At 43.4% G+C, this 27,826-nt stretch overlaps 1 protein-coding gene across 2 annotated transcripts in view; it reads left to right on the plus strand.

Moving 5' to 3' along the window:
* Window positions 1–3,390: 3,390 nt before the first annotated feature.
* SHROOM4 (shroom family member 4) overlaps window positions 3,391–27,826 on the plus strand; it is a 166,999-nt gene continuing 142,563 nt past the window's right edge. The window contains exon 1 of one of the 2 annotated variants that reach the window (XM_040405591.1): window positions 3,391–3,890. Coding sequence is in view for 1 of the 2 variants with exons in the window: in XM_040405590.1 (XP_040261524.1) it covers window positions 10,341–10,472 (132 nt within the window). In the remaining variant the exon portion in view is untranslated. Of the gene's footprint in view, window positions 3,891–9,994; window positions 10,473–27,826 lie in introns of those variants that run through there. The other variant, XM_040405590.1, reaches the window with a different exon arrangement.

Genomic DNA, 27,826 nt, shown 5'->3' on the forward strand with positions numbered 1-27,826 from the left:
TTTGTTTATATAGCGCCACCATATTCCGCAGCGCTTTACAAATTCATAGGGTTCATGTACGAAACAAAACTAACTGCCTAATATGCAACTGAAACACTAGGAGTCAGGGCCCTGCTCTCAAGAGCTTACAATCTATGAGGAATTGGGGGTGACACATAAGGTAGTTGATTGTGATAAGTAGGATTTGAGCCATTATTGAACTGACAGGAGTTGTGCCAGCCGATCTGCTTCGGGTTTGGGACTACTAGAGGATAGAGTTCATGCCAAAGGAGTTGGTGGGGGGAGGTTTAGTCGGGGAATAGTCAGTTTAGGTAGCTTGATAAGCCTGCCTAAAAAGATGTGTTTTTAAGGCACGTTTTAAGGTGGAGAAGTTGTGAATTGACCTAGTATTCCGGGGCAGAGTATTCCAGAGAGTAGGTGCAGCTCAAGAAAAATCTTGAAGACGGGAGTTTGAGGTACGAATTATGGAGGTTATTTATCTTAGGTCGCTTAGGTCGCTAACAGAATGGAGAGCATGAGTAGGGTGGTAGATGGAGATGAGATGTATGCAGCACTGTGGAGAGCTTTGTGGGTGAGAAGTTTGAACTGTATTCTGTGGTGGATGGGCAACCAGTGAAGTGACTGGCACAGACTAGTAACATCAGTGTTGGATGGATAGATGAGCATGGCTGCAGAATTTAGGACAGACCGAAGGGGGCGTATAGTGAGAGGGAGACCGATTAGTAATGCGTTGCAGTAGTCAAGATGAGAATGAATCAAGGCAACAAGAGTTTTTGCCATTTCCACCGTAAGAAAAGGGCGGATTCTGGCGATATTCTTGAGGTGCAGACGACAAGCGTGTGTAAGTGATTTAATATGAGGAACAAAGTAAAGATCAGAGTCAAATGTGTCCCCAAGACAGCGGGCATGTTGCACAGGAGTTATGATAGTGCTGCAGACTGAAATATCAAGTTTAGCTGAGTTAGTAGATGGGGGAAAGACAAAAAGTTTAGTTTTTGAGAGGTTCAGTTTTAGATACAGAGAGGACATGATGTTAGAGACAGCTGACAGACAATTATTGGTGTTTTGGCGTAAAGTAGGGGTGAGGTCAGGGGATGAAGTGTATAGTTGGGTGTCGTCAGCATAGAGATGGTATTGAAAGCCAAATCTACTGATAGTCTGTCCGATGGGGGCTATATAGAGGGAGAAGAGTAGAGGACCTACTACTGAGCCCTGAGGAACACCGATATCAAGAGGAAGAGGAGAAGAAGAAGAGACAGCGAATGATACACTAAATGAGCGCCCAGAGAGCTATAAAGAGAACCAAGAGAGAGCAGTGTCCTTAAGGCCAATTGAGTGGAGCATAGTGAGGAGGAGTTTATGGTCTACGGTATCAAACGCTGCAGAGAGATCCAGCAGAAACAGTAGAGAATAGTGACCATTTCTTTTTGCTGTTAGGAGATTGTTAGACACTTTAGTAAGGGCAGTTTCTGTAGAGTGAATAGGGCGAAAGGCAGAATGTAAGGGGTCAAGAAGAGAGTTTGCACAGAGATAGCTTATTAAGCGAGAGTAGACAAGACGTTCAAGGAGTTTAGAGAGGAAGGGGAGGTTAGAAACAGGTTTGTAGTTAGCAGCACAGGTTGGGTCAAGAGATAGTTTCTTTAGTAGTGGAGTGATAATAGGGTGTTTAAAAGTGGAGGGAAAGATACCAGAAGAGAGAGAGAGAGGTTCAAAATTGTAGTTAGGTGAGTGATGACAGCCGGGGAGAGGGACTGGAGGAGGTGTGATGGAATAGGATCACTACTACAGGTTGTGGGTCGAGAAGAAGAGAGAAGCCTGGAGACTTCCTCTGTTATAGGGTCAAAAGAGGAGAGAGAGCATGTGGAAGAATTGGAGGGAGTATGATTGAAATTATTTAGGGACTGGGAGATTGCAAATCTTGTCTCTGAAGTAAGTGGCCATGGCATCAGCGCAGAGGTCAGTGACAGGTTCTGGAACTTTAGGGCTTAGAAGGGAATGAAAAGTGTCAAAGAGTCGTTTTGGGTTATTTGAGTGTGAGGAGATGAGAGAGGTGAAGTACTTTTGTTTGGCAATGTTGAGAGCCAAATTATATGTTTTGAGCATATATTTATATTGGAGGAAGTCTGATGATATTCGCGATTTTCTCCATAAGCGTTCTGCACATCTGGAGCAGCGCTGAAGAAAACGTGTTTCAGGTGTTTGCCAGGGTTGCCGTGTTCTGTGTCGAGAGGGACGGATTGATATTGGAGCAACTTCATCAAGGGTAGTTTTGAGGGTCTGGTTGTAATGATTGGCAGCCAAGTCTGGACAGGGGAGGGAAGTGATTGGGGTAAGAGCTAATTGTAGGGCGTTAATAAGATGCTTGCAGTTAATGGTATGTAGGTTTCTGTAAGTGTGAAAGGTAGGATTGCCATGAGAAAAGTGAGAGGTCTTTATGGTAAATGAAAGAAGATTGTGGTCAGAAAGTGGGAAGGATAAGTTACTAAAGTTTGAGACTGAGCAATGACGGAAGAAGACTAGATCAAGTATATTGCCCTGTTCATGCGTGGCAGAGGAAGTAAGTTGTGATAGGCCAAGAGAGGAGGTTAAAGAAAGAAAGTGAGCGGCTGATGGGGAGATAGGATCATCAATGGGGATATTAAAATCACCCTTAATAAGAGTTGGTGATTCAGAAGATAGGAAGTGAGGAGGCCAAGCTGCAAAGTGATCCAGAAATTGGCGGGGGGAGCCTGGGGGACGATAGATAACTGCAACTCTCAGGGGGAATGGATGGAAGAGTCTAATGGTGTGAACCTCAAGAGGGGAATGTGAGAGAGGGTACAGGGGGAATGACCTTAAATGTGCACTGTGGAGAAAGTAGTATGCCTACTCCTCCACCGTATCTGTCATTAGGTCTGAGGGTGTGGGAGAAGTGAAGGCCACCATAGGATAGGGCAGCAGGGGAAGCAGTGTCAGAGGGTTGAAGCCAGGTTTCTGTAAGGGCTAGCAAGTTCAAAGAGCATGAGAGGAAGAAATCGTGGATTGTGGGTAGTTTATTACGGACCGACCATGCGTTCCAGTGTGTGCAGTTAAAAGAGACTGAAAAGGATGTGCAGTGAACATTAATCAGATTTTTGGAGTTTGTGTGTGGCAGAGGAGAAGTTAGCAAGAGGGAGAGCCAGTATTCTGACTCCGATTGTTGTAATAGCGATTTATCCCTAGTGAGACCTCTATGTCTGGCCTGTATAAGCAGATATAATCACTGCGGACAATCCTTATCAGATAGCTTGAACTCCCCAACACCGAGTTTATCCGTGTAAGTTGCTTTATCTGTAAGCCAGATAACAGAGTACAGCAGAACAGATGGATTCTGGTATTGTGCGGTCAAAAGATGATGCTTTTGTAAGCTTACATGAGAATACATGTGTACCTGTTCAATGCCTGGAGCAGTATGGAAAAACAGGAAGTGAGATACACAGAAGAAGGGGTGGAGCAATGAAATGAATGACATATCACGAACAGAAAAACATGTGCATTACCAAAAACGACCACTAGGTGGGAGCATATAACCAAATATAGAATATCATATAAATTAAACTATATAGATTTTAACTGCGTAGCAGCATAGCCAGGATTTGGTGAAATATCCCCAGCAGCTAGTAGCAGGAGAACAGAAATAGACAGCAAGTGGTTGAAAGATTTATATTGGTGTTTTTTATGCTGCACCGTGGAGGAAGATGGGTCATTGTAATGCATGAGGGTATAAAGTGTATGGGAACTGAACAAGGGTAAGGGAAGGAGGGAGGGACTGATGTGGAGAGAGGAGACATAGGGTGGAAGGTGTGGTTGAATATGAAAGTAGACAGCCATAGTGATGAGAAGAACAGCCAGAGCCTGAGTGAGACAATATCGTAGCATACCTGTGCCATGTGTAACTTTGTTAGAGTAGTACACATAGAATCTCAGTCTCCAATAACTGCAATGATTAACTGCCAAGCGCTTAGGCAAAATGGCGCCCTGCGAGTTCTTCCCCTTAGATTGGGTCTATATTTATAGGAAGTGTGATCAGAGAACTAGGGGTAATTTAGCTCATTAATCACTGAAGTAAGGCACATGAGAAGAGATGCTATATGTAGGTAAACAAAGCTAAGGATCTGGATGGGCCATAAAATCACTACAGATCACAAGCATTACAACAGTCACAAAAATTACAGGTCAATTGGAAGAACATCTCAAGGACTAATCACAAGGATATCACACTTGCAGAAAATAGGATACATTGATGAATATGCAACGTTCTATACCAGGGGAGATGAAAGCTGTACTATTAGGCTTGTGGAAAGCTGGGTGAAGCATATGCTAGACCCCTAGGTTGGACCCCAGTAAGTGCAGCAGAGATGATATTTTGGGGACTCGTGCTGCATATGGGCAGTGTAAAAAAACTAACCATTAGGCAATATTGGAGTTCGGACATTTTCTACCAGACTCCAATTTACAGTCAGACCATGACCCAGAATCGATTAGATTCAATTCGGAAATTCCGACACTAAAATGACAATGCACAGTGCCCACCCCAAAACGAACCAACATTTGACCGTCTGTTCAAAGTTAGGCCTGTCATTGACCACTTCAGCACAGTTTGGTGAGGTGTACAACCCTGATAAAGATTTGTGTGTAGATGAGTCCCTATTACTGTTCAAAGGGAGGATTAGATTCCGCCAGTACCTGCCTAGCAAACGTGCAAGGTATGGCATAAAAATATACAAACTTTGTGAGAGTAGCTCCGGGTACACCCACAAATTCAACGTTTATTAAGGGAGAGATTCCCGGATAGAACCCCAAGAATGCCCCCCGTCCTAGGAGTTAGTGGGAAGATCGTGTGGGATTTACTGCACCCACTGCTGGATAAGGGTTACCACCTCTATGTGGATAACTATTATACCAGCATAACCCTATTATGTTCCCTAAAAGGGGATAAGGAAAGACACCATTTACCACTTCGAAACCTGCCCTGAAAAACATGGCCTATGCATGCAGGAGTGTTTCAGAATCTATCACTCATCCATTGAGTATTAATTTAATTTCATCATTTATGCTCCCTGTAATATTTCCACTTCATACCTCTGATTTAGTCCACCTCGCTTGCATATCCACTTTCCAACAACCACAACATATTCTTTTCTGTGAGACAACAGTGACCTTCCACCCCTTAAAATGTTCGTACGGGGGTGCACTTTCCAAAAAGGGGGCACTTCTTGGGGTTTTATAATTTCTGGGGACCTCAGGAACTTTTTTAATGCGACATGGCACCTAAAATCCATGTCTGTTTATTCAGGCCTGCAAAAAACTGTTTTGGCACCTTGCCTCTAGAGATCTGCTGTGCGCCCATATAGCAAGCTAAAAGCTCATATGGGGTGTTTGCAAAAACGGGAGAAAATGGGGAACATATACTGGGGTGCATTTTCTCCTTTAACCCCTTGTAAAAGCAAAAAATTGGGGTCTGCTAGTAATTTTTCATTTTTCCAAATGTGTGCTTTGAAATCCTCTCTCTAGTATTTCTGTCTTCTGAGAGACACCTGTTTGCTGACAGATACCCTTTCCACCACTTAAAATATTCGTACGGGGTGCTCTTTCCGAAATGGGGTTACTTGTTGGGGTTTTTCATTTCTGGGGACCTCAGGAATTTATTTAATGCGACATGGCAGCTAAAATCCATGTTTGCCAATTCAGGCTTGTCAGCAAAATTAATATTTTGCCGTTTCCCTGTTGTGCACCCATACAGCAGGCTACAAGCACATATGGGGTGTTTCCTGAATGGAGAGAAAAATGGGGAACACATGCTAGGGTGCATTTTCTCCTTTAACCTCCTGTGGAAAAAAATTTGGGTCTGCTAGTAATTTTTTCCCCCCACAAATATGTGGTTTGAAATGCTTTCACAAGTATTTCTGTATTCTGTGAGACACCTGTCTGCTGAAAAGTATCCTTTCTACCACTTAAAATGTTCGTAAGGAGGTGCTCTTTCCAAAATGGGGTCACATGTTTGGGTTTTTCTTTTCTGGGGACCTCAGGAATTTATTTAATGCGACATGGCACCTAAAATACATGTCTGCCAATTCAGGTCAGCAAAATCCATATTTTGCTGTTTGACCCTAGAGCCCTGCTGTGCGCCCATACATCATTTTTGAGCACATATGGGGTGTTGGCGTATTCGGGGGGAAATGGGGAACAAAATGTGGGGTGCATTTTGTCCTGTTACCCCTTGTGAAAGTGAAAAATATGGGTGTAAAGCAACTTTTTTGGAAAAAATTTTTAATTCTTCATTTTCACAGCCAATCGTTTCCTAATTCTCTCCAAAAGCCATATGGCGCTCCTTCCACTCTGAAGCCTGCTGTGCGCCCATACTTCGGTTTTTGAGCACACATGGGGTGTTTCTGTAATCTCCAGATTCAGGGTAATAGATTTTGACTTTTATTTGGCTGTTAACCCTTGATGTGTTGCAAAAAAAAAATATATATGAAAATTTAAAATCTGGAAGAAAAAAAGTGACATTTTGAAATTTTAATCCCATTTTCATTTAAATCTTGTGGGGGACCTAAAGGGTTAACAAAGCTTGTAAACTCAGTTTTGAATAGCTTGAGGGGTGTAGTTTCTAAAATGGGGTGATTTATGGGTGGTTTCTAATATGTAAGCCCCAGAAAGTGACTTCATAACTGAACTGGTTCTGAAATGGTGTTTATTCACCCATGTGGAAGGCAACGTTTCAGCTCATACAAGAGCCTTTCTCAAGCCGCTTTGTTTTGGTTATTGTTTTGGTTATCCTTCCCCCACATCCTTGTCTATTTGTGTTGGTTGTCCCAGCCTTGTGATGTTACCCTTTTGTTGTGTTGTCCTTGGGGGTTCTGGTGAATTCTGCTTGTCTTCCTTGTAAGGTTTTATACAAGTGCAATTTTTGTATTAAAACCAATAATTAATATTTTGTATTTTTTTTTAAATATTTTTTCTATAGATCAACATGAAAATATATCTTACAATGGATTGTCTCCTTGGAAACTGGAAGACAGCAGGACCCGATTGGCAACTAATGATGATTAAAAGAAGTACTACTGTTTTGAATTAATTGCTTTTTATGAATATATGCTTGCTGCCCGGCGATATGGGCGGGGTGGGAGTTGGCATCACACGCGTTCTGTGACAGCGAGTTTCCCTGACAGAACATGGGTGGACGGTGACTGCAGGCATGGCACATGTGTGTTTGATGGTTATTTAACACCGACAGTGTTTATGGATGTCTGCTTGGTCCTCCCGATGTGGGGACAATGACACAGAGTCACTTCACGGTGGCGTCTGTGTTCACTGGACCCACTACGGTGTGCCGCCTCTGGTCTGGTTCCCCCGGCGGAGGCTTCACATATATGGAGAACAGGTGTGAAAGTTCATATTGTGTGGACCTATAAATTGACAATTTTAAGAATATAATTATGGGGATGAGGTGGCTAAAGGTGACAGTGGTGTTAGCCACTAGCCTGGTTCATACCGCTGGACCCCCTTTGTTATGGTTGAGTAACTTGGAAATCAATAGTGTAACAGGTTCGTTGCTATGCATGAGTGTCAGGTGACTGGTCACATGATCGCTGTGCCTGTTTGACTATGCCCGCCTAGCTTTGGGAGTGAGCACGCTCGGTCCGTGTGTGATGCCGAGCCGCCATCTTGACTGTGGGCCGTTGGTTGCTGTATGCCATAGAGTTAGACAGTCTCGCGGGAGGGAACATCTCCCGCGCCTGCGCAGTGTCAAGTTCCGGATGCCGAGTGAGTCCTGCGGTCTCCAGAGTCATGTGAGATGTCCAGAAGTTAATTAATTTTTAATTAACACTATTATGTACACCTGCAAGGGATTATCAATTGACTATTTTTATGCACTATAACTGTATGTATAGATGATCAATATTTGTGACACTTGGCACTGTTTTGATACCTTTTGTTGTGTGGCTATACTTCTTAGATTATAATCATGTACAGTCGAGATTCACTGATTTTAGTAATGTTTATGTATTAATTGGAATATAATTATGTAATCACATTCTGTTAAATTTGTATGCTTTATAAGCACCTGAGTTTGCACTGAGTATTATGGCTTGACAAAGGCTCCATAGAGAGCTGAAACGTTGCTGTCCACACATGGGTGAATAAAATACCCTTTGCTTTTCACGGATATCTGTGTGCTGCCTTGGATTCTTTTTTACCTATATCCTATGGATCATAGTCCGTGATCTATTCCAAGGAATTGCACCTCCTGGATTTGTGTGCTGCTCATCCATTTTTCATTTTATATATATATATATATATATATATATATATATATATCACATTTTCAAAATGATCAAAATATGAAGTAGACATATTGGGAATGTAAAGTAACAACTATTTTTGGAGGTATTACTATCTATTATAAGAGAAATAAAATTTGTAAATTTATCAAAATTGTTGGTAAATTTGGCTTTTTTTTTATAAATAAAAATAACATTTTCTGACTCAATTTTACCACTGTCATGGAGTACAATATGTGAAGAAAAAACAATCTCAGAATGGCCCGGATAAGTAGAAGTATTTTAAAGTTCATATCACATAAAGTGACAATCCCACACAGCAGCCCCCCCAGCCTACAATCCCACACATAGTATACCTACTGTAGTATAACTTTACTATAGTATAACTGCATAGTATATGTACTGTAGTATAACTACTATGGTAGCATACAATCCCACACAGCAGCAGCCCCCACCAGCCTACAATCCCACGCAGCAGCAGCAGCAGCGCCCCCAGCCTACAATCCCACGCAGCAGCAGCAGCGCCCCCCAGCCTACAATCCCACGCAGCAGCAGCAGCGCCCCCCAGCCTACAATCCCACGCAGCAGCGCCCCCCAGCCTACAATCCCACGCAGCAGCGCCCCCCAGCCTACAATCCCACGCAGCAGCGCCCCCCAGCCTACAATCCCACGCAGCAGCGCCCCCCCAGCCTACAATCCCACGCAGCAGCGCCCCCCAGCCTACAATCCCACGCAGCAGCGCCCCCCAGCCTACAATCCCACGCAGCAGCGCCCCCCAGCCTACAATCCCACGCAGCAGCGCCCCCCAGCCTACAATCCCACGCAGCAGCGCCCCCCAGCCTACAATCCCACGCAGCAGCGCCCCCCAGCCTACAATCCCACGCAGCAGCGCCCCCCAGCCTACAATCCCACGCAGCAGCGCCCCCCAGCCTACAATCCCACGCAGCAGCGCCCCCCAGCCTACAATCCCACGCAGCAGCGCCCCCCAGCCTACAATCCCACGCCGCAGCGCCCCCCAGCCTACAATCCCACGCAGCAGCGCCCCCCAGCCTACAATCCCACGCAGCAGCGCCCCCCAGCCTACAATCCCACGCAGCAGCGCCCCCAGCCTACAATCCCACGCAGCAGCGCCCCCAGCCTACAATCCCACGCAGCAGCGCCCCCAGCCTACAATCCCACGCAGCAGCGCCCCCAGCCTACAATCCCGCAGCCCCCCCCCCCAGTATACAATCTCACACAGCGCCCCCCCCCAGTATACAATCTCACACAGCGCCCCCCCCCAGTATACAATCTCACACAGCAGCCCCCCCAGCATACAATCTCACACAGCAGCCCCCCCAGCATACAATCTCACACAGCAGCCCCCCCAGCATACAATCTCACACAGCAGCCCCCCCAGCATACAATCTCACACAGCAGCCCCCCCAGCATACAATCTCACACAGCAGCCCCCCCAGCATACAATCTCACACAGCAGCCCCCCCCCAGTATACAATCTCACACAGCAGCTCCCCCCCAGTATACAATCCCACACAGCAGCCCCCGCTGCATACAATCCTCAGCCCCTCCCCAGTAGTCACATCCACCTCTCCAGCACTGACAGACTCTCTCCCCTCTCAGTGCTACAGACGCTGCTGAGCAGCCATCCCTGACCTTCCTACTCTGCAGGCGGCCAGTACCTGTGGTAGCAGAGCCGACCCACGTGACCTAGGGATGACGTCAGGAGGTCCTTACAGAGTATAGTATTACTTCATATCAAAACCGCATCACAGCACAAAGCAGCGCGGCTTCACCGCTTTCCTCAGCGTCCAGGTTCCGTCGCCTGTAAGCCCCGCCCCCCGGTAAAGTGTAGCCCCTGGCAGTGCTGGCCCCTCCCCTATTTCCTTGTCATTAGGAAGAAAGAGTGGATGTCCTGCCTGTGGAATGTCGTCCGTCTGCTTACTGGCCATTACGCGGCTCCTTCTTATTCCCTCAACCCCCTGGATTCAGGAAGACGTGGGATTGTTCATGGTAAACTGAAGCAGGACTTCCTCCTTGATGGATCCTCCGGCCACTGATGGGATTCGAGAGCCGCTGCAGTACGTCCATGTGGAGTTACAGGGGGGCGCACCCTGGGGCTTTACCCTTCAAGGGGGTCTGGAGCACAGGGGTCCTCTGATCATCTCCAAGGTATGTAGGGGAGAAGGGAGAGAGCGCCCCCAGACGCCGGATCTCTGGCTCTCCACGGCAGCTTTCTGTGGGGGGTTTCTGGGGGAAATACACAATGTCTGTGTAATGGGAGAAAGCAGTGGAGTCCACAGGCACAGGCACAAGTCGTCCTGAAAGCGTCAGAAACAAGCTTAGTACATGTAGAACGGTACAATAGTAGAACTGCATAGTATACCTACTGTAGTATAACTTTACTGAAGTAGAACTGCGTAGTATACCTACTGTAGTATAACTTTACTGTAGTAGAACTGCATAGTATACCTACTGTAGTATAACTTTACTGTAGTAGAACTGCATAGTATACCTACTGTAGTATAACTTTACTGAAGTAGAACTGCATAGTATACCTACTGTAGTATAACTTTACTGTAGTAGAACTGCGTAGTATACCTACTGTAGTATAACTTTACTGTAGTATAACTGCGTAGTATACCTACTGTAGTATAACTTTACTGTAGTAGAACTGCATAGTATACCTACTGTAGTATAACTTTACTGTAGTAGAACTGCGTAGTATACCTACTGTAGTATAACTTTACTGAAGTAGAACTGCATAGTATACCTACTGTAGTATAACTTTACTGTAGTAGAACTGCGTAGTATACCTACTGTAGTATAACTTTACTGAAGTAGAACTGCATAGTATACCTACTGTAGTATAACTTTACTGAAGTAGAACTGCATAGTATACCTACTGTAGTATAACTTTAGTATAGTATACCTACTGTAGTATAACTTTACTGTAGTAGAACTGCATAGTATACCTACTGTAGTATAACTTTACTGTAGTAGAACTGCATAGTATACCTACTGTAGTATAACTTTACTGAAGTAGAACTGCATAGTATACCTACTGTAGTATAACTTTACTGTAGTAGAACTGCGTAGTATACCTACTGTAGTATAACTTTACTGTAGTATACCTACTGTAGTATAACTTTACTGTAGTAGAACTGCATAGTATACCTACTGTAGTATAACTTTACTGTAGTAGAACTGCGTAGTATACCTACTGTAGTATAACTTTACTGTAGTAGAACTGCATAGTATACCTACTGTAGTATAACTTTACTGTAGTAGAACTGCGTAGTATACCTACTGTAGTATAACTTTACTGTAGTATAACTGCGTAGTATACCTACTGTAGTATAACTTTACTGTAGTAGAACTGCATAGTATACCTACTGTAGTATAACTTTACTGTAGTAGAACTGCGTAGTATACCTACTGTAGTATAACTTTACTGAAGTAGAACTGCATAGTATACCTACTGTAGTATAACTTTACTGAAGTAGAACTGCATAGTATACCTACTGTAGTATAACTTTACTGAAGTAGAACTGCATAGTATACCTACTGTAGTATAACTTTAGTATAGTATACCTACTGTAGTATAACTTTACTGTAGTAGAACTGCATAGTATACCTACTGTAGTATAACTTTACTGTAGTAGAACTGCATAGTATACCTACTGTAGTATAACTTTACTGAAGTAGAACTGCATAGTATACCTACTGTAGTATAACTTTACTGAAGTAGAACTGCATAGTATACCTACTGTAGTATAACTTTACTGAAGTAGAACTGCATAGTATACCTACTGTAGTATAACTTTACTGAAGTAGAACTGCATAGTATACCTACTGTAGTATAACTTTAGTATAGTATACCTACTGTAGTATAACTTTACTGTAGTAGAACTGCATAGTATACCTACTGTAGTATAACTTTAGTATAGTATACCTACTGTAGTATAACTTTACTGTAGTAGAACTGCGTAGTATACCTACTGTAGTATAACTTTACTGAAGTAGAACTGCATAGTATACCTACTGTAGTATAACTTTACTGAAGTAGAACTGCATAGTATACCTACTGTAGTATAACTTTACTGAAGTAGAACTGCATAGTATACCTACTGTAGTATAACTTTAGTATAGTATACCTACTGTAGTATAACTTTACTGTAGTAGAACTGCATAGTATACCTACTGTAGTATAACTTTACTGTAGTAGAACTGCATAGTATACCTACTGTAGTATAACTTTACTGAAGTAGAACTGCATAGTATACCTACTGTAGTATAACTTTACTGAAGTAGAACTGCATAGTATACCTACTGTAGTATAACTTTACTGTAGTAGAACTGCATAGTATACCTACTGTAGTATAACTTCACTGTAGTAGAACTGCATAGTATACCTACTGTAGTATAACTTTAGTATAGTAGAACTGCATAGTATACCTACTGTAGTATAACTTTAGTATAGTAGAACTGCATAGTATACCTACTGTAGTATAACTTTAGTATAGTAGAACTGCATAGTATACCTACTGTAGTATAACTTTAGTGTAGTAGAACTGCATAGTATACCTACTGTAGTATAACTTTACTGAAGTAGAACTGCATAGTATACCTACTGTAGTATAACTTTACTGTAGTATAACTTTACGATAGCAGAACTACATACACTGAGCAAAAATATAAACACAACACTTTCGGTTTTGCTCCCATTTTGCATGAGCTGAACTCAAAGATCTGAATTTTCTACATACACAAAAGACCCATTACTCTCAAATATTGTTCACAATTCTGTCTAAATCTGTGTTAGTGAGCACTTCTCCTTTGCCGAGATAATCCATCCCACCTCACAGGTGTGGCATATCAAGGTGCTGATTAGACAGCATCAATATTGCACAGGTGTGCCTTAGACTGCCCACAATAAAAGTCCACTCTGAAATGTGCAGCACAATGCCACAGATGTCGCAACGTTTGAGGGAGCGTGCAATTGGCAAGCCGTCTCCAAAGGTGTTTCAGAGAATTTGGCAATACATCTAACCGGCCTCACAACCGCAGATCACATGCAACCACACCAGGACCTCCACATCCAGCATGTTCACATCCATGATCATCTGAGACCAGCCACCCGGACAGCTGCAGCAACAATCGGTTTTGCGTAACCAAAGAATTTCTGCACAAACTGTCAGAAACCGTCTTAGAGAAGCTCATCTGCATGCTCGTCGTCCTCATCGGGGTCTGGACCTGACTGCAGTTCGTCGTCGTAACTGACTTGAGTGGGCACATGCTCACATTCTGCCACGTTGGAGAGGCGTTCTGTTCACGGATGAGTCCTGGTTTTCACTGTTCAGGGCAGATGGCAGACAGTGTGTGTTGCGTCGTGTGGGTTAGCGGTTTGCTGACGTCAACGTTGTGGATCGAGTGGCCCATGGTGGCGGTGGAATTATGGTACGGGCAGGTGTATGTTATGGACAATGAACACAGGTGCATCTTATTGATGCCATTTTGAATGCCCAGAGATACCGTGACGAGATCCTGAGGCCCATTGTTGTGCCATTCATCCACGACCATCACCTCATGTTGCAGCATGATAATGCACGGCCCCATATTGCAAGGATCTGTACACAATTCCTGGAAGCTGAAAACATCCCAGTTCTTGCATGGCCAGCATACTCACCGGACATGTCACCTATTGAGCATGTTTGGGATGCTCTGGATCAGCGTATACGACAGCGTGTTCCAGTTCCTGCCAATATTCTGAAACTTCGCACAACTATTTAAGGCAAAACTGTGCACTTTTCAGAGTGGCCTTTTATTGTGGGCAGTCTAAGGCACATCTGTGCAATATTCATGCTGTCTAATCAGCACCTTGATATGCCACACCTGTGAGGTGGGATGGATTATCTCAGCAAAGGAGAAGTGCTTACTAACACAGATTTAGACAGATTTGTGAGCAATATTTGAGAGTAATTTGTATGTAGAAAATGTTTCTCGGCTCATGCAAAATGGGAGCAAAACCAAAAGTGTTGCATTGATATTTTTGTTCAGTGTAGTGAAGCTACATAGTGTACCTACCACAGCAGAGCTACATAGTGTACCTACCATAGCAGAGCTACATAGTGTACCTACCATAGCAGAGCTACATAGTGTACCTACCACAGCAGAGCTACATAGTGTACCTACCACAGCAGAGCTACATAGTGTACCTACCATAGCAGAGCTACATAGTGTACCTACCATAGCAGAGCTACATAGTGTACCTACCACAGCAGAGCTACATAGTGTACCTACCACAGCAGAGCTACATAGTGTACCTACCATAGCAGAGCTACATAGTGTACCTACCACAGCAGAGCTACATAGTGTACTTACCATAGCAGAGCTACATAGTGTACCTACCATAGCAGAGCTACATAGTGTACCTACCATAGCAGAGCTACATAGTGTACCTACCACAGCAGAGCTACATAGTGTACCTACCACAGCAGAGCTACATAGTGTACCTACCATAGCAGAGCTACATAGTGTACCTACCTCAGCAGAGCTACATAGTGTACCTACCTCAGCAGAGCTACATAGTGTACCTACCTCAGCAGAGCTACATAGTGTACCTACCACAGCAGAGCTACATAGTGTACCTACCACAGCAGAACATCTTAACCACATTAGTAGATGGCCAGGAAAGAACGCTCCTGGAGAGCCTTTTGTTCACATTTGGAAGGGGGAGGGGGGCCAGAACTGTGCTTTTTGAGGTTGTAGCTTGTAAAGCTTCATGTTACCAGTTCCAGTAGGAAATACTGACTTGTTCTCCATGATTTACATAGTAACGGCAGTGCAGGCGATGTGTAATGCACACAGTTGTGCAGAATATTTGTGGTCTACACTTCATATCAAATGTACCTTCACGGGTCAGGCCACACGTGGTGAAATCCATTTCCAATCGTGCAGATTTTGCTGTGTTTTCAAATGGTGAAATCCACCCCATAAGTAGACAATTGACATGCTGAATTATGTGTGGATTTAACTGCAGAAACTCCTGGCATCGCATGGCTGAAAACCTTCTCCTACCTTGCTGCTGCTATAAATGCATCCACTGCAGAAAATACACAGCACTTACTATAGCAGCAAAGTAGATGACTAGACCTTCAAGGGGTATTCGGATAATAAAATAGAGATGTCATTGGGCTATACCCTCGCAGGATCTGACTGATCCCTGGAAGGACTGGAGAAGACCTTGCCCTGCACAGCCATGCTCCTGCCCACTTGCCATGCAACAACAATCCATTCTTTTTGCTACTTAAAAAAATAAAAGCCATAGAAACCTCTTTTAATTTTTTTTTTCCGTTCTCCATGTGTTTTTGTTTTGTTACTTTTTTTTTTGTAGTTTTTTCTGAATGACTGTGAACCATATTTTTATTTTTTTCTCCTGTTGTGAAAGAGATATAATAACGGTGGAAAAAAATAAATCTGAGAGCTTCAACATGCTGCGTTTTTAGAAAGAAGCCAAAGAACTAAACGTCACCTAATTAACAAACCCAATAGTAGCAAAAGAACGCTTGTGTGTCCTGCATTTCCTATTTTCCATAGCTGGCATGGGATTATAAATCATACCCCAACTCCATAACCAACACCAATAGCTTAATTAAATACAAAATACACGTGGACACCTTGAATGGGTGGAATAAATAAGGCCACGGCCATCTTTATTAAAGATTAGCTTAAAGTTAATTAACAATAAATCTTATCAGTGAGCGACTTTTACCCTCCTTCTAATACAGCAGCCGTGACAAAATAAAATAAAAAAGAGGGAAGGGCGGGTGGGGCAGCGAAACCTCCCTCGGGTACTTGTTCTGGCAGACACCTCTTCTTATAACCCTAACCTGGTCCCAGCCCAGAATTCCCACCCAATCCCATACCTGTTGCTGGGCATCCCTACTCCATTCTGCCCAGCAACGAAATTCCATAGGTCCCTCCCTGACCCAATCACTGACCTCTCCCACAACCTACCTATTCTTAGCCCTGAACCTCATCTTCTTGGCGGGAAAAATTCCCGCCAAAAGCTCCTAATGTAAAACTCTGGGATGATTATAATCCCATGTGGATCCCTCCATATTCCTTTTCGGGATCCTGACATTTTCACAGCAAAAACATTGCAAAAAAAAAATCCCGCTACAACACAGCTTTTTGTGGCTGTTTTTGGTGCATTTTTTGAGCCAAAGCTAGAAGTGAATCCAGCAGGAAGAAGTATACATCCTTTCGTCATATTTCTGATTTTGAATGTGCTTTTGGCACCACTCACTTTCAGGGCTCATGCACACGCCATAGTTTTAGTCGGCCTCCGATCATCGTTTTTTGCGAATTGGATGCAAACCTTTCATCTCACTGGGCCCCGCAAAAAATAGAAGGTGTCCTATTCTTGCCTTGACAGGGATAGGACATTTTTATAGAAGTAAAAAAATAAATGTCAGCAAGCACTCGGCCAGGATCCACAATTTGCAGACCGGAAAACACTTATGGCTTTGTGCGGGAGCCCTCACATGCATGTATTTGTAAGCCGAGGCGAAGAGTGGGTCCAAAACGCAGAAGAGGCTCAGATATTATTCTTCTTCTCAGTAGGTTCCACTCGTGGTATTGACTTACACATTTTTTTGCTGTTGTGGATTTTACGTGTTGTAAATCCACGTATTACTGTACCTCCAAAGTGGATGATTATTGTTTGATTTGTTGGCAAATCTGCAGCGTAAATGGACCTGTGGTGCGGATGTGGAATATGGATTGTCCATTCATGCCACAGTGTGACGTCCACCACAAATGCCACCAAAATGATGTTGATTTTCACATGTCTCTCCTGGCCTGACCCATAGTAGAGCCTTCTGACCACAGGACTGTTGTACTGTACTCGCGTGATGATGTGAAATACCAGCAACGCACTTTGTAGGGCAATATGTATGAAAAAAAATGGCTTGGCTTCTTGCAGGATTAAGCCTTAGCTGAGGTGTTGTGATTCTCCAAAATCTCCTTTGTATAATCTGTGGTTTTAACCCTTTGCAGACTCATCCAGTTTTCTCCTTCCTGACAACACTTTGTGGTAATAACTTGCGAATGCTTTTACTTTTACAACCAATTCTGAGATTTTTGCCAGACACATTGGGGGGTCATTTACAGCGATCGGCATTTTACGCCAGTCTTTGATTTCCCCCCCGTGCTGCTGAAGGTTGTGCCTAATTTATGGCAAGGCTTGCGTCTTGTCACAAATTGGCTGCACCTTAGGCAGTCCATGCTCTTGGTGTAAAAACTACTCTAGCTCCTGACTGGAGTCGTTTTTCACCAACATTTACACCTGTTTCCAGCTCTAAATGTTAGTATTAGGCCTCATGCACACGGCCGTTGTTTTGGTCCGCATCGGCAGCTCAGGTGCGGACCCATTCACTTCAATGGGGCCGCAAAAGATGCGGACAGCACTCCGTGTGCTGTCCGCATCCTTTGCTACGTTCCGTGGCCCTGCAAAAAAAAAATATAACATGACCTATTCTTGTCCGCGCTTTGCGGACAAGAATAGGCATTTATATTGAAGGCTGCCCGTGCCGTTCCGCAAATTGCGGAACGCGCACGGACGCCATCCGTGTTTTGCGGATCCGCAATTTGCCGACCGCAAAACACTCCACAGTTGTGTGCATGAGGCCTTTGTTGGGGCCGGCACTTACTAGTGGCGAGGGCGGAGTAAAAATGCCTGTGCAACTAAATATTTTCGCATGGGCATTTAAAAAGTCACAAAAAGGGTCAACTTTTTTACGCCAAACATTGACATTGAAATGTTAGTAAATCGCCCCCATTGTACTACATGTTAGTGGTAAATTAGGGTCGATATGTTTTACCTTTTTATTTATATTTTTTAAATCCCAAATTTACAGAATATTTGGAAAAAAATAGCAATTTTCTAAATTTGAATTTATTTCTCAATCTTTATCAGCCCCCCATATCAGAATAAAAACATCCAATATATCTCCACAGTGGTTCACACTAGAAACAAATCAAAGGTATTGTTTTAACCACTTCCTGACATTTTTCATCCTACTCAAAGGCCCCTTTCACACGGGCGAGTATTCCGCGCGGATGCGATGCGTGAGTTGAACGCATTGCACCCGCACTGAATACCGACCCATTAATTTCTATGGGGCTGTTCACATGAGCAGTGATTTTCACGCATCACTTGTGCGTTGCGTGAAAATCGCTGCATGCTCTATATTCTGCGTTTTTCACGCAACGCAGGCCCCATAGAAGTGAATGGGGTTGCGTGAAAATCGCAAGCATCCGGAAGCAAGTGCGGATGCGGTGCGATTTTCACCCTTTATACAATTGTCTGCAGCGGTATCACAGACCCAGCACCCGGCCTCAATAACAGGGCATGCGATCTGGGGCACCTGAGGGGTTAATGGCCGCGGATCGCATGCCCTGTTATTGAGGCCGGGTGCCGGGTCTGTGATACCGCTGCCTATACTTATCTTTTACATTCATTGGTGGCGCAGTGGCGACAGCTCCTCCCCTCCTCCTCCCCTGCTATCTCCCCATTGGTGGTAGTGGCGGCCGCGTCACAGTGGAGAGGGAGGGACTCCTTCCTTCTCCACTGTGCGGTGTGCTAGTGAAGAGAACGTAGGCTGCGCAGGATCGCGGCGGGACAGTCGCAAATGGCGACAAGACTAAAAAGTCTTGTCGCCATCTGCAAATTTTAAGGCGCATTGGCGACCAAATGGTCGCCATCTGGAACCCTGCAACAGCAATAACCGAGTATTGAATAAAGTCATGGGGGTCTTGCGCTGTTTGTATGCCGTGAGTATGACTGCTTTTTCAGTGTAGTCTAGGTACTGGACCATCACCTGGCATGGACACACGATGTTTCTAGTCTCAGAGACAGCCGTTGAAGGCCCTTGAGGCCGAACAGGTCTGACATCTAGAACCCAGACCTGACGTGAAGGGCAGCACAGATTCTGGTATTTTTAAAATCCGCAGATTATTTTGGTGAGATCAATTTTCTAGATCATCCACTTTTGCCCAAAGCACCTGGTTTTTCTTTAAAACATCTTGCACCTTGATACGTGCATAATCAGTATCAGTCTCAGCATTTAATACCCGCTTTTCCAATTCGGTTATACGGTGCCCTGTTCCTGTACTTCCTTCTGCAGGGTCTATAAGATATTCACCACTGTGCTAACTAGGGTCTCCGATTATATCTGGAGCCATGCGTCGGGCTACCAGTGTGGCTAGCTTCTTAAAGTCTATGGGTACCTGTTGGGAGTCCTCCACCTCTGATAGTTCAGACTCTGTCTGAACCTCCAGTAATGAACTCTGCGATTCAGACGGGGAAGGCGGTGCCATCTTGGAGAGTCTTCTTGGTTAGGGTTGAGCGAACCCGAACTGTAAAGTTCGGGTTCGTACCGAACTTTAGGATTTTTGGACCCCGGACCCGAACATTTCAGTAAAAGTTCGGGTTAATTGTTTGGCGATTTCTTGGTGCTTTTTGAAAGGCTGCAGAGCAGCCAATCAACAAGCGTTTAACTGTTTGACCTTAGAAGCCATCACAGCCATGCCTACTAATGGCATGGCTGTGATTGGCCAGTGCAGCATGTGACCCAGCCTCTATATAAGCTGGAGTCACGTAGCGCCGCATGTCACTCTGCTGTTACTAGTGTAGGGAGAGGATGCTGCTGCTGTGAGGTAGAGAATAGGACAGAATCTGTTATCAGAACTCCAATATAACTCAGTGATCTACATAGATTTAGTTTTGTGGGTGCAGTGCACAATCTTTTTACCCTGCCCTGAGCCCAGTGACAGAGAAAAATTACTTTTATCCGTCTGTTAGTTAGGTGGGCGGCGGCGACCATTTTATGCACGCTCAGTGCACAAGCACATTCAAATCCAAGCTTGAAATACTGCACTAATAATCTGGTTGTAAAAAAACACCCTTTTTTGGCAATATACAACATCTGGTGCATTTGCAGGATTAGTCAGTGTGCAATTTAAGCTAGAAATACAGCCATAATTTTCTGGGTTTTTAAAAACACCCTTTTTGTGCAAAATACACTATTTTACAGCCCTAGCTGCATCTGCACGTGTGAAATTCAATTGTTATATACAGCTATTATATTCTGTTATAAAAAAAGACCTTTTTTTGCAAAATACTTAATATTGCAGCCCTTGCTGCATCTGTGATTGTTAAAAACAAGTTTTAAAAATTTAAATAATTTTCTGGCTTTGAAAAAACACAAATTTTTGGCAATATCAAACATCTGGTACCTTTGCAGGATTATTCAGTGTGAAATTTAAGCTAGACATACAGCCATAATTTTTTTTTTTTTTTTTTTTTTGCAAAATACACAATTTTACAGCCCTTGCAACATCAGCACGTGTGAAATTCAAGGGTTATATACTGCTGTCATATTCAGTTATTAACCACCTCAGCCCCCAGTGCTTAAACACCCTGAAAGACCAGGCCACTTTTTACACTTCTGACCTACACTACTTTCACCGTTTATTGCTCGGTCATGCAACTTACCACCCAAATGAATTTTACCTCCTTTTCTTCTCACTAATAGAGCTTTCATTTGGTGGTATTTCATTGCTGCTGACATTTTTACTTTTTTTGTTATTAATCGAAATTTAACGATTTTTTTGCAAAAAAATTACATTTTTCACTTTCAGTTGTAAAATTTTGCAAAAAAAACGACATCCATATATAAATTTTGCTCTACATGTCTTTAATAAAAAAAAAATGTTTGGGTAAAAAAAAAATGGTTTGTGTAAAAGTTATAGCGTTTACAAACTATGGTACAAAAATGTCAATTTCCGCTTTTTGAAGCAGCTCTGACTTTCTGAGCACCTGTCATGTTTCCTGAGGTTCTACAATGCCCAGACAGTACAAACACCCCACAAATGACCCCATTTCGTAAAGTACACACCCTAAGGTATTCGCTGATGGGCATAGTGAGTTCATAGAACTTTTTATTTTTTGTCACAAGTTAGCGGAAAATGATGATTTTTTTTTTTTTTTTTTCTTACAAAGTCTCATATTCCACTAACTTGTGACAAAAAATAAAAAGTTCTATGAACTCACTATGCCCATCCCGAAATACCTTGGGGTCTCTTCTTTCCAAAATGGGGTCACTTGTGGGGTAGTTATACTGCCCTGGCATTCTAGGGGCCCAAATGTGTGGTAAGGAGTTTGAAATCAAATTCTGTAAAAACTGACCTGTGAAATCCGAAAGGTGCTCTTTGGAATATGGGCCCCTTTGCCCACCTAGGCTGCAAAAAAGTGTCACACATCTGGTATCTCCGTACTCAGGAGAAGTTGGGGAATGTGTTTTGGGGTGTCATTTTACATATACCCATGCTGGGTGAGAGAAATATCTTGGCAAAAGACAACTTTTCCCATTTTTTTTATACAAAGTTGGCATTTGACCAAGATATTTCTCTCACCCAGCATGGGTATATGTAAAAAGACACCCCAAAACACATTCCTCAACTTCTCCTGAATACAGAGATACCAGATGTGTGACACTTTTTTGCAGCCTAGGTGGGCAAAGGGGCCCATATTCCAAAGAGCACCTTTCGGATTTCACTGGTCAGTTTTTACAGAATTTGATTTCAAACTCCTTACCACACATTTGGGCCCCTAGAATGCCAGGGCAGAATAACTACCCCACAAGTGACCCCATTTTGGAAAGAAGAGACCCCAAGGTATTCGCTGATGGGCATAGTGAGTTCATGGAAGTTTTTATTTTTTGTCACAAGTTAGTGGAATATGAGACTTTGTATGAAAAAAAAAAAATCATCATTTTCCACTAACTTGTGACAAAAAATAAAAAATTCTAGGAACTTGCCATGCCCCTCACGGAGTACCTTGGGGTGTCTTCTTTCCAAAATGGGGTCACTTGTGGGGTAGTTATACTGCCCTGGCATTTTCCAGGGGCCATAATGTGTTGTAAGTAGGAAAATTGCCGGTGAAATCCGAAAGGTGCTCTTTGGAATGTGGGCCCCTTTGCCCACCTAGGCTGCAAAAAAGTGTCACACATCTGGTATCGCCGTATTCAGGAGAAGTTGGGCAATGTGTTTTGGGGTGTCATTTTACATATACCCATGCTGGGTGAGATAAATATCTTGGTCAAATGCCAACTTTGTATAAAAAAAATGGGAAAAGTTGTCTTTTGCCAAGATATTTCTCACACCCAGCATGGGTATATGTAAAATGACACCCCAAAACACATTCCCCAACTTCTCCTGAGTACGGAGATACCACATGTGTGGCACTTTTTTGCAGCCTAGATGCGCAAAGGGGCCCACATTCCTTTTATGAGGGCATTTTTAGACATTTGGATCCCAGACTTCTTCTCACGCTTTAGGGCCCCTAGAATGCCAGGGCAGTATAAATACCCCACATGTGACCCCATTTTGGAAAGAAGACACCCCAAGGTATTCAATGAGGGGCATGGCGAGTTCATAGAAATTTTTTTTTTTTTGGCACAAGTTAGCGGAAATTGATTTTATTTATTTTTTTCTCACAAAGTCTCCCTTTCCGCTAACTTGGGACAAAAATTTCAATCTTTCATGGACTCAATATGCCCCTCACGGAATACCTTGGGGTGTCTTCTTTCCGAAATGGGGTCACATGTGGGGTATTTATACTGCCCTGGCATTCTAGGGGCCCTAAAGCGTGAGAAGAAGTCTGAAATATAAATGTCTAAAAATTTTTACGCATTTGGATTCCGTGAGGGGTATGGTGAGTTCATGTGAGATTTTATTTTTTGACACAAGTTAGTGGAATATGAGACTTTGTAAGAAAAAAAAATAATTTCCGCTAACTTGGGCCAAAAAAATGTCTGAATGGAGCCTTACAGGGGGGTGATCAATGACAGGGGGGTGATCAGGGAGTCTATATGGGGTGATCAGGGGCTAATAAGGGGTTAATAAGTGACAAGGGGGGGGGGTGTAGTGTAGTGGTGCTTGGTGCAACATATTACTGAGCTATCTGTGTCTGGTGGTCGATCCAAACAAAGGGGACCACCAGAGGACCAGGTAGCAGGTATATTAGACGCTGTTATCAAAACAGCGTCTAATATACCTGTTAGGGGTTAAAAAAAACACATCTCCAGCCTGCCAGCGAACGATCGCCGCTGGCAGGCTGGAGATCAACTCTCTTACCTTCCGTTCCTGTGAGCGCGCGCGCCTGTGTGCGCGCGTTCACAGGAAATCTCGGCCATCGCGAGATGACGCATATATGCGTGACTCTGCGCAGGGCTGCCACCTCCGGAACGCGATCCTGCGTTAGGCGGTCCGGAGGTGGTTAAACAAACACCCGTTTTGGGCCAAAAACTTCATTTTGCAGCCTTTGCGGCATATGTCATTGTGAGATACACACTTTAGATACTGTGCTTATATTCAGTTATTTGAAAAACAGCCCTTTTGTGCACAAAACTTAAATTCCGGCCTAGTCTGGATCAGGGCGTGTGAGATACACCCTTTAGATACTGTGGTTATATTCAATTATTTGAAAAACAACCATTTTGGGCAAAAATCTTTAATTGCAGCCTAGTCTGCATCTGTACGTGTGAGATAATTTATTTGCAGATGCCTATGCAGGCGTTGAACCTATCTTGCCCCAGGTGAAACTTAATACTTCACTTTTATTATTGCTTGAGTTAAAAAACGTGTACTTGATACCTTTTTATTTAAATTTTACTTAATGAACCAAAAAAAGAAAAAAGTTAAAAATACAGTAACCACTCCACTGTACAGTCAAAAAATGGTCAGTGGATCAAGAGGGAGAGCACGTGCACTAACTCTCACCCCTGTCAATTTACAGGCAGTGTGCCGCCTTCATGCCGCTTGCAGTGCCACTATCAACCAGGCTGAGTTGTGGGAGCATTGAGCAGTCATCCCCCTATGAACACAGCACATTAAACATCCCATGTCCTATCAAATCTGTATTTATCCCTTTGATAGTAGACACTGCGGTCGGAACATTCACGGTTTTGTTACCGTGTCTTACTGCTGAACTAATCTAGCATTGATAAGTAGGCCAACTGGACTACTACTAGCTAACGAACAGTGGAGTGAATCGCTGAATTAAAAACTAAGTCTGCGCCCCAACATGTTTCACCAGATGACTGGCTTCTTCAGGGGAATTGGGCAGCAATGAGTACCCTATCAAACTGGAGGTTTAAATGCATCGTACTGTGATTGACACACTCTGCAACCTATAACTAGTGTGACTAAGTACCTGTCAACTGGCTGCATCTGAGACCACATGTAAGGTGCGTCATTCCTATAGAATCATAGAAAGCGCTACCAAAGGTATTAAAGCAGCAGGTTCATTGGACAGGTAAGATTTAAATAGGTAGATGAATAAGTTACCAAATGGTATCTGGTACAGCGGAATAAGCATATTAGCAGAAAATTTGACTTGGGGGACCTAATAAAGCCCCATTAAAAGAAGCTAAACAGGTATAGGGACTAATCTATGTAATATGAAGTATAAACATATCGTGCATCCAACACATAGGGGATCGGGGTGGATGTTAGAAGAGGCAACTTAAACCATTTGGTTGTGAGGTCCTCAATTCAAATATCCACCAGGTCTCCCTTTGCAGGATTTTCCTGTCCCAGTTGCCTCCTTTTCAACGGAGGAACGAGTTCAATGGCCATGAATGTCATGCCCTCAATTTTGCCGTTGTGGCTAGCTTCTAGATGTTTAGCCAGTGGGGTGTCCCTACCGTTTCTGATGTCACCTAGGTGTTCTCCCACCCGTCTTTGAAATTCCCGGGTGGTTTTGCCTATATATTCTAGGCCGCAGTGACATGTTACCTTGTAGATGACTCCCCTTGATCTACAGTTGAGAAAGCACTTAATGGAATACATTTTGCCCATTACATTACTGCAGAAATCGGGGAGAACTGGTGACTAAAACCTATAGAAAACCCACATCTACCAATTCCTTATTAAATTGGACTAGCCACCATCCCCTCCCCCTCAAAAGGGGAATCCCCACCGGGGATGGCTGAACTAGCCCATCTCCCGTACCCCTCATCTCCATATCTCCGCCCCTTAATGCTATCCGAATTACCGCTACTCAATTGTAGGGGACGGACATGGGGTTACACTGACACACCTCTAGTCTGTGTCCCGGTCATGTGATTCCTTTTCGTGACGCGGTGCACTCGTGACCAGTGACGTCACGACCCGCGTGATCGGAGCATGTGACTCCTTGAGGGGCGGATCTACCTAGGCCCGCGCTGGTTTAAATGAACGCCAGCACGGGCATTCACTGCCATCACTGCCATACGCAGGAGGAGTGGACCCTGAATCGCTGCACATTTACACAATACTGTTCCTTCCCTGGCTGGCCCCAACACACTTGGAGGTGCCGTGGATACTTCTCTAATTGTGTATGTGTATATTTTGTTTTGTTTTGCATATAGGTCCCCTGATGACCTGGCTGACTGCCAGTGAAACGCGTCGGGGCTATGCTTTTGCTTGGTACTATATGATTTGTATGTCCTTGGATGTGCGACACCTTTGAATTTCTGACGAAGCTGGGCAGTCACTGTCATTGCCTGCAAGGGACACTAAGGGACATATAGTGAGGGCATCCTCTTGAGCTAGAACCGAGGGATATACTAGGGGAAGAGACCCAGCATCTGTCTCCCTCTTTATCTGTATCCCTATGTTTCGTAAACTCGCCCTCCTAGCAAGTGTTTACATTTCACACCTGCTTCTCCTCTCTACCTCTTTCATTTGGTGGTGTATGACTACTTATGCATGTAGTCTCTAATGAAATTATTGGGCCTACTATTTTAACCATTGACTAATAAAAGTTATTTTTTAAGGCAACCCCACTTTTTAATAACATTTACAATATTTATGGGTGCCATATACATTATTGTGGTTTGACTGGTTACAACTCCAGTTAAGTGATCATTCTTATGTATGTGGCAGGCAGTACATTTGGGCATACATAAATGAGTCCACTTAATGGCTCATTGCTGTCATGTCTTGTTATACACCATTTACTTTGCTCTTCTCACTTATTTTAACTCCTATAGTTTCTATACTACTGTGGACTTTTTTTTTTTATGGACAATTTAATGGTTCTTCTATGTATTTAACTCTCATATTGCCTGCCTAGTGTCATGCTATTGATTTGTTTCATCAGTTGGTTTTTCTGTGTTTTTTTTTTTCTAATAAACTATAAAAAAAAAGTACAATAATATATAAATTTGCTTTCATAAACATCAGTAATTCTGCTGTTAGGGCACACTAATGTCGCCTTAAGGGGGTTCAGAGCTGAACCCGGACATACCTCTATTTTCACCCAGGCAGCACCCCTGACATGAGCATCGGAGCAGTTCATGCTTCGATGCTCTCCTTTGTCCTGTGCTAGATCGCGCAGGGCAAGGGCTCTTCTTTTTTTTTTTTACAAAAACACACTGCTGGGCGGAGGCTCCCTCCAGCCCGCCCATCTCCTCCGGAATGCGATCCTCCCTGTGAGCGTATGTATTTGGCGCATGCGCAGTGAATGTCTGACCGCTTTCTGCACAGACATCTCCACTGCGCCTGTTCCTCGGAGCACTATGACGTCATCGGCGCAGGCGCAGTGGAGATGTCTGAGCAGGGAAGCGGTCAGACATTCACTGCGCATGCGCCGAATACATACGCTCACAGGGAGGATCGCATTCAGGAGGAGATGGGCGGGCTGGAGGGACGCGCTGGGCGGCGGCAGTTTGTGAAGGTAGACCGAGCCTCTAGGTGCTAATGACGCCCCCATAGCACCTAGAGGCTCATTAGCATATCAATATAAGTTCTTTTTTTAGCGAAACGGCTGCCCCAAAAGCAATTATATTAGGATGGTTCGGTAAAGCAGACACTAGCGGATCGCTAGTGTCTGAAAGCTAATTATGTTAAAACGAAGTGGTAGAAACCCTTTAATGGGGTTATAAAAAAAGTTCAAAAAATTTAAATAAAAACTCACCAAAAATAAAAAAAATTTCATAAGATACATTTTATTGTGCATAGTTTACAAAAAACTAAAGTACTACACTTATTCGCATTTAACAGGTTATTGAGTGTGAAATATGGACAACATAAACAATAAAATGAAAAAAAGAAATGTAAAAAATAGCTTTTTTTAATCGCACATAAAATTTGGCTTTTTTCTTTTTTTCTTACAGAAACATGGTAATTTTTGTCCATGAGCTGTGTCTCATATTGCAGATCAGCTTCATTCATTTGAAGATGCAGCCCATGTACAATAGTAGTGCTAGGGGTTCTCTGGGAATTTTATTTTTATTAGTATTTTTACATTTTTTGTCCTCAACCTCCAATACAGCAGGTGGCACAAGGCAAAAGGGGTGTCCATTCTCAAAAAGGAAATTATAGAGCAGTAAGTCTAAAAGAACACTACAATAAAAAATGTTTTCTGTCCTGCATATGAACAGTCTATATGTGAATATTCTGTGTAATTTTTT

Source organism: Bufo bufo, chromosome 8, assembly GCF_905171765.1.
Source record: "Bufo bufo chromosome 8, aBufBuf1.1, whole genome shotgun sequence".
NCBI classification, from domain to species: domain Eukaryota; kingdom Metazoa; phylum Chordata; class Amphibia; order Anura; family Bufonidae; genus Bufo; species Bufo bufo.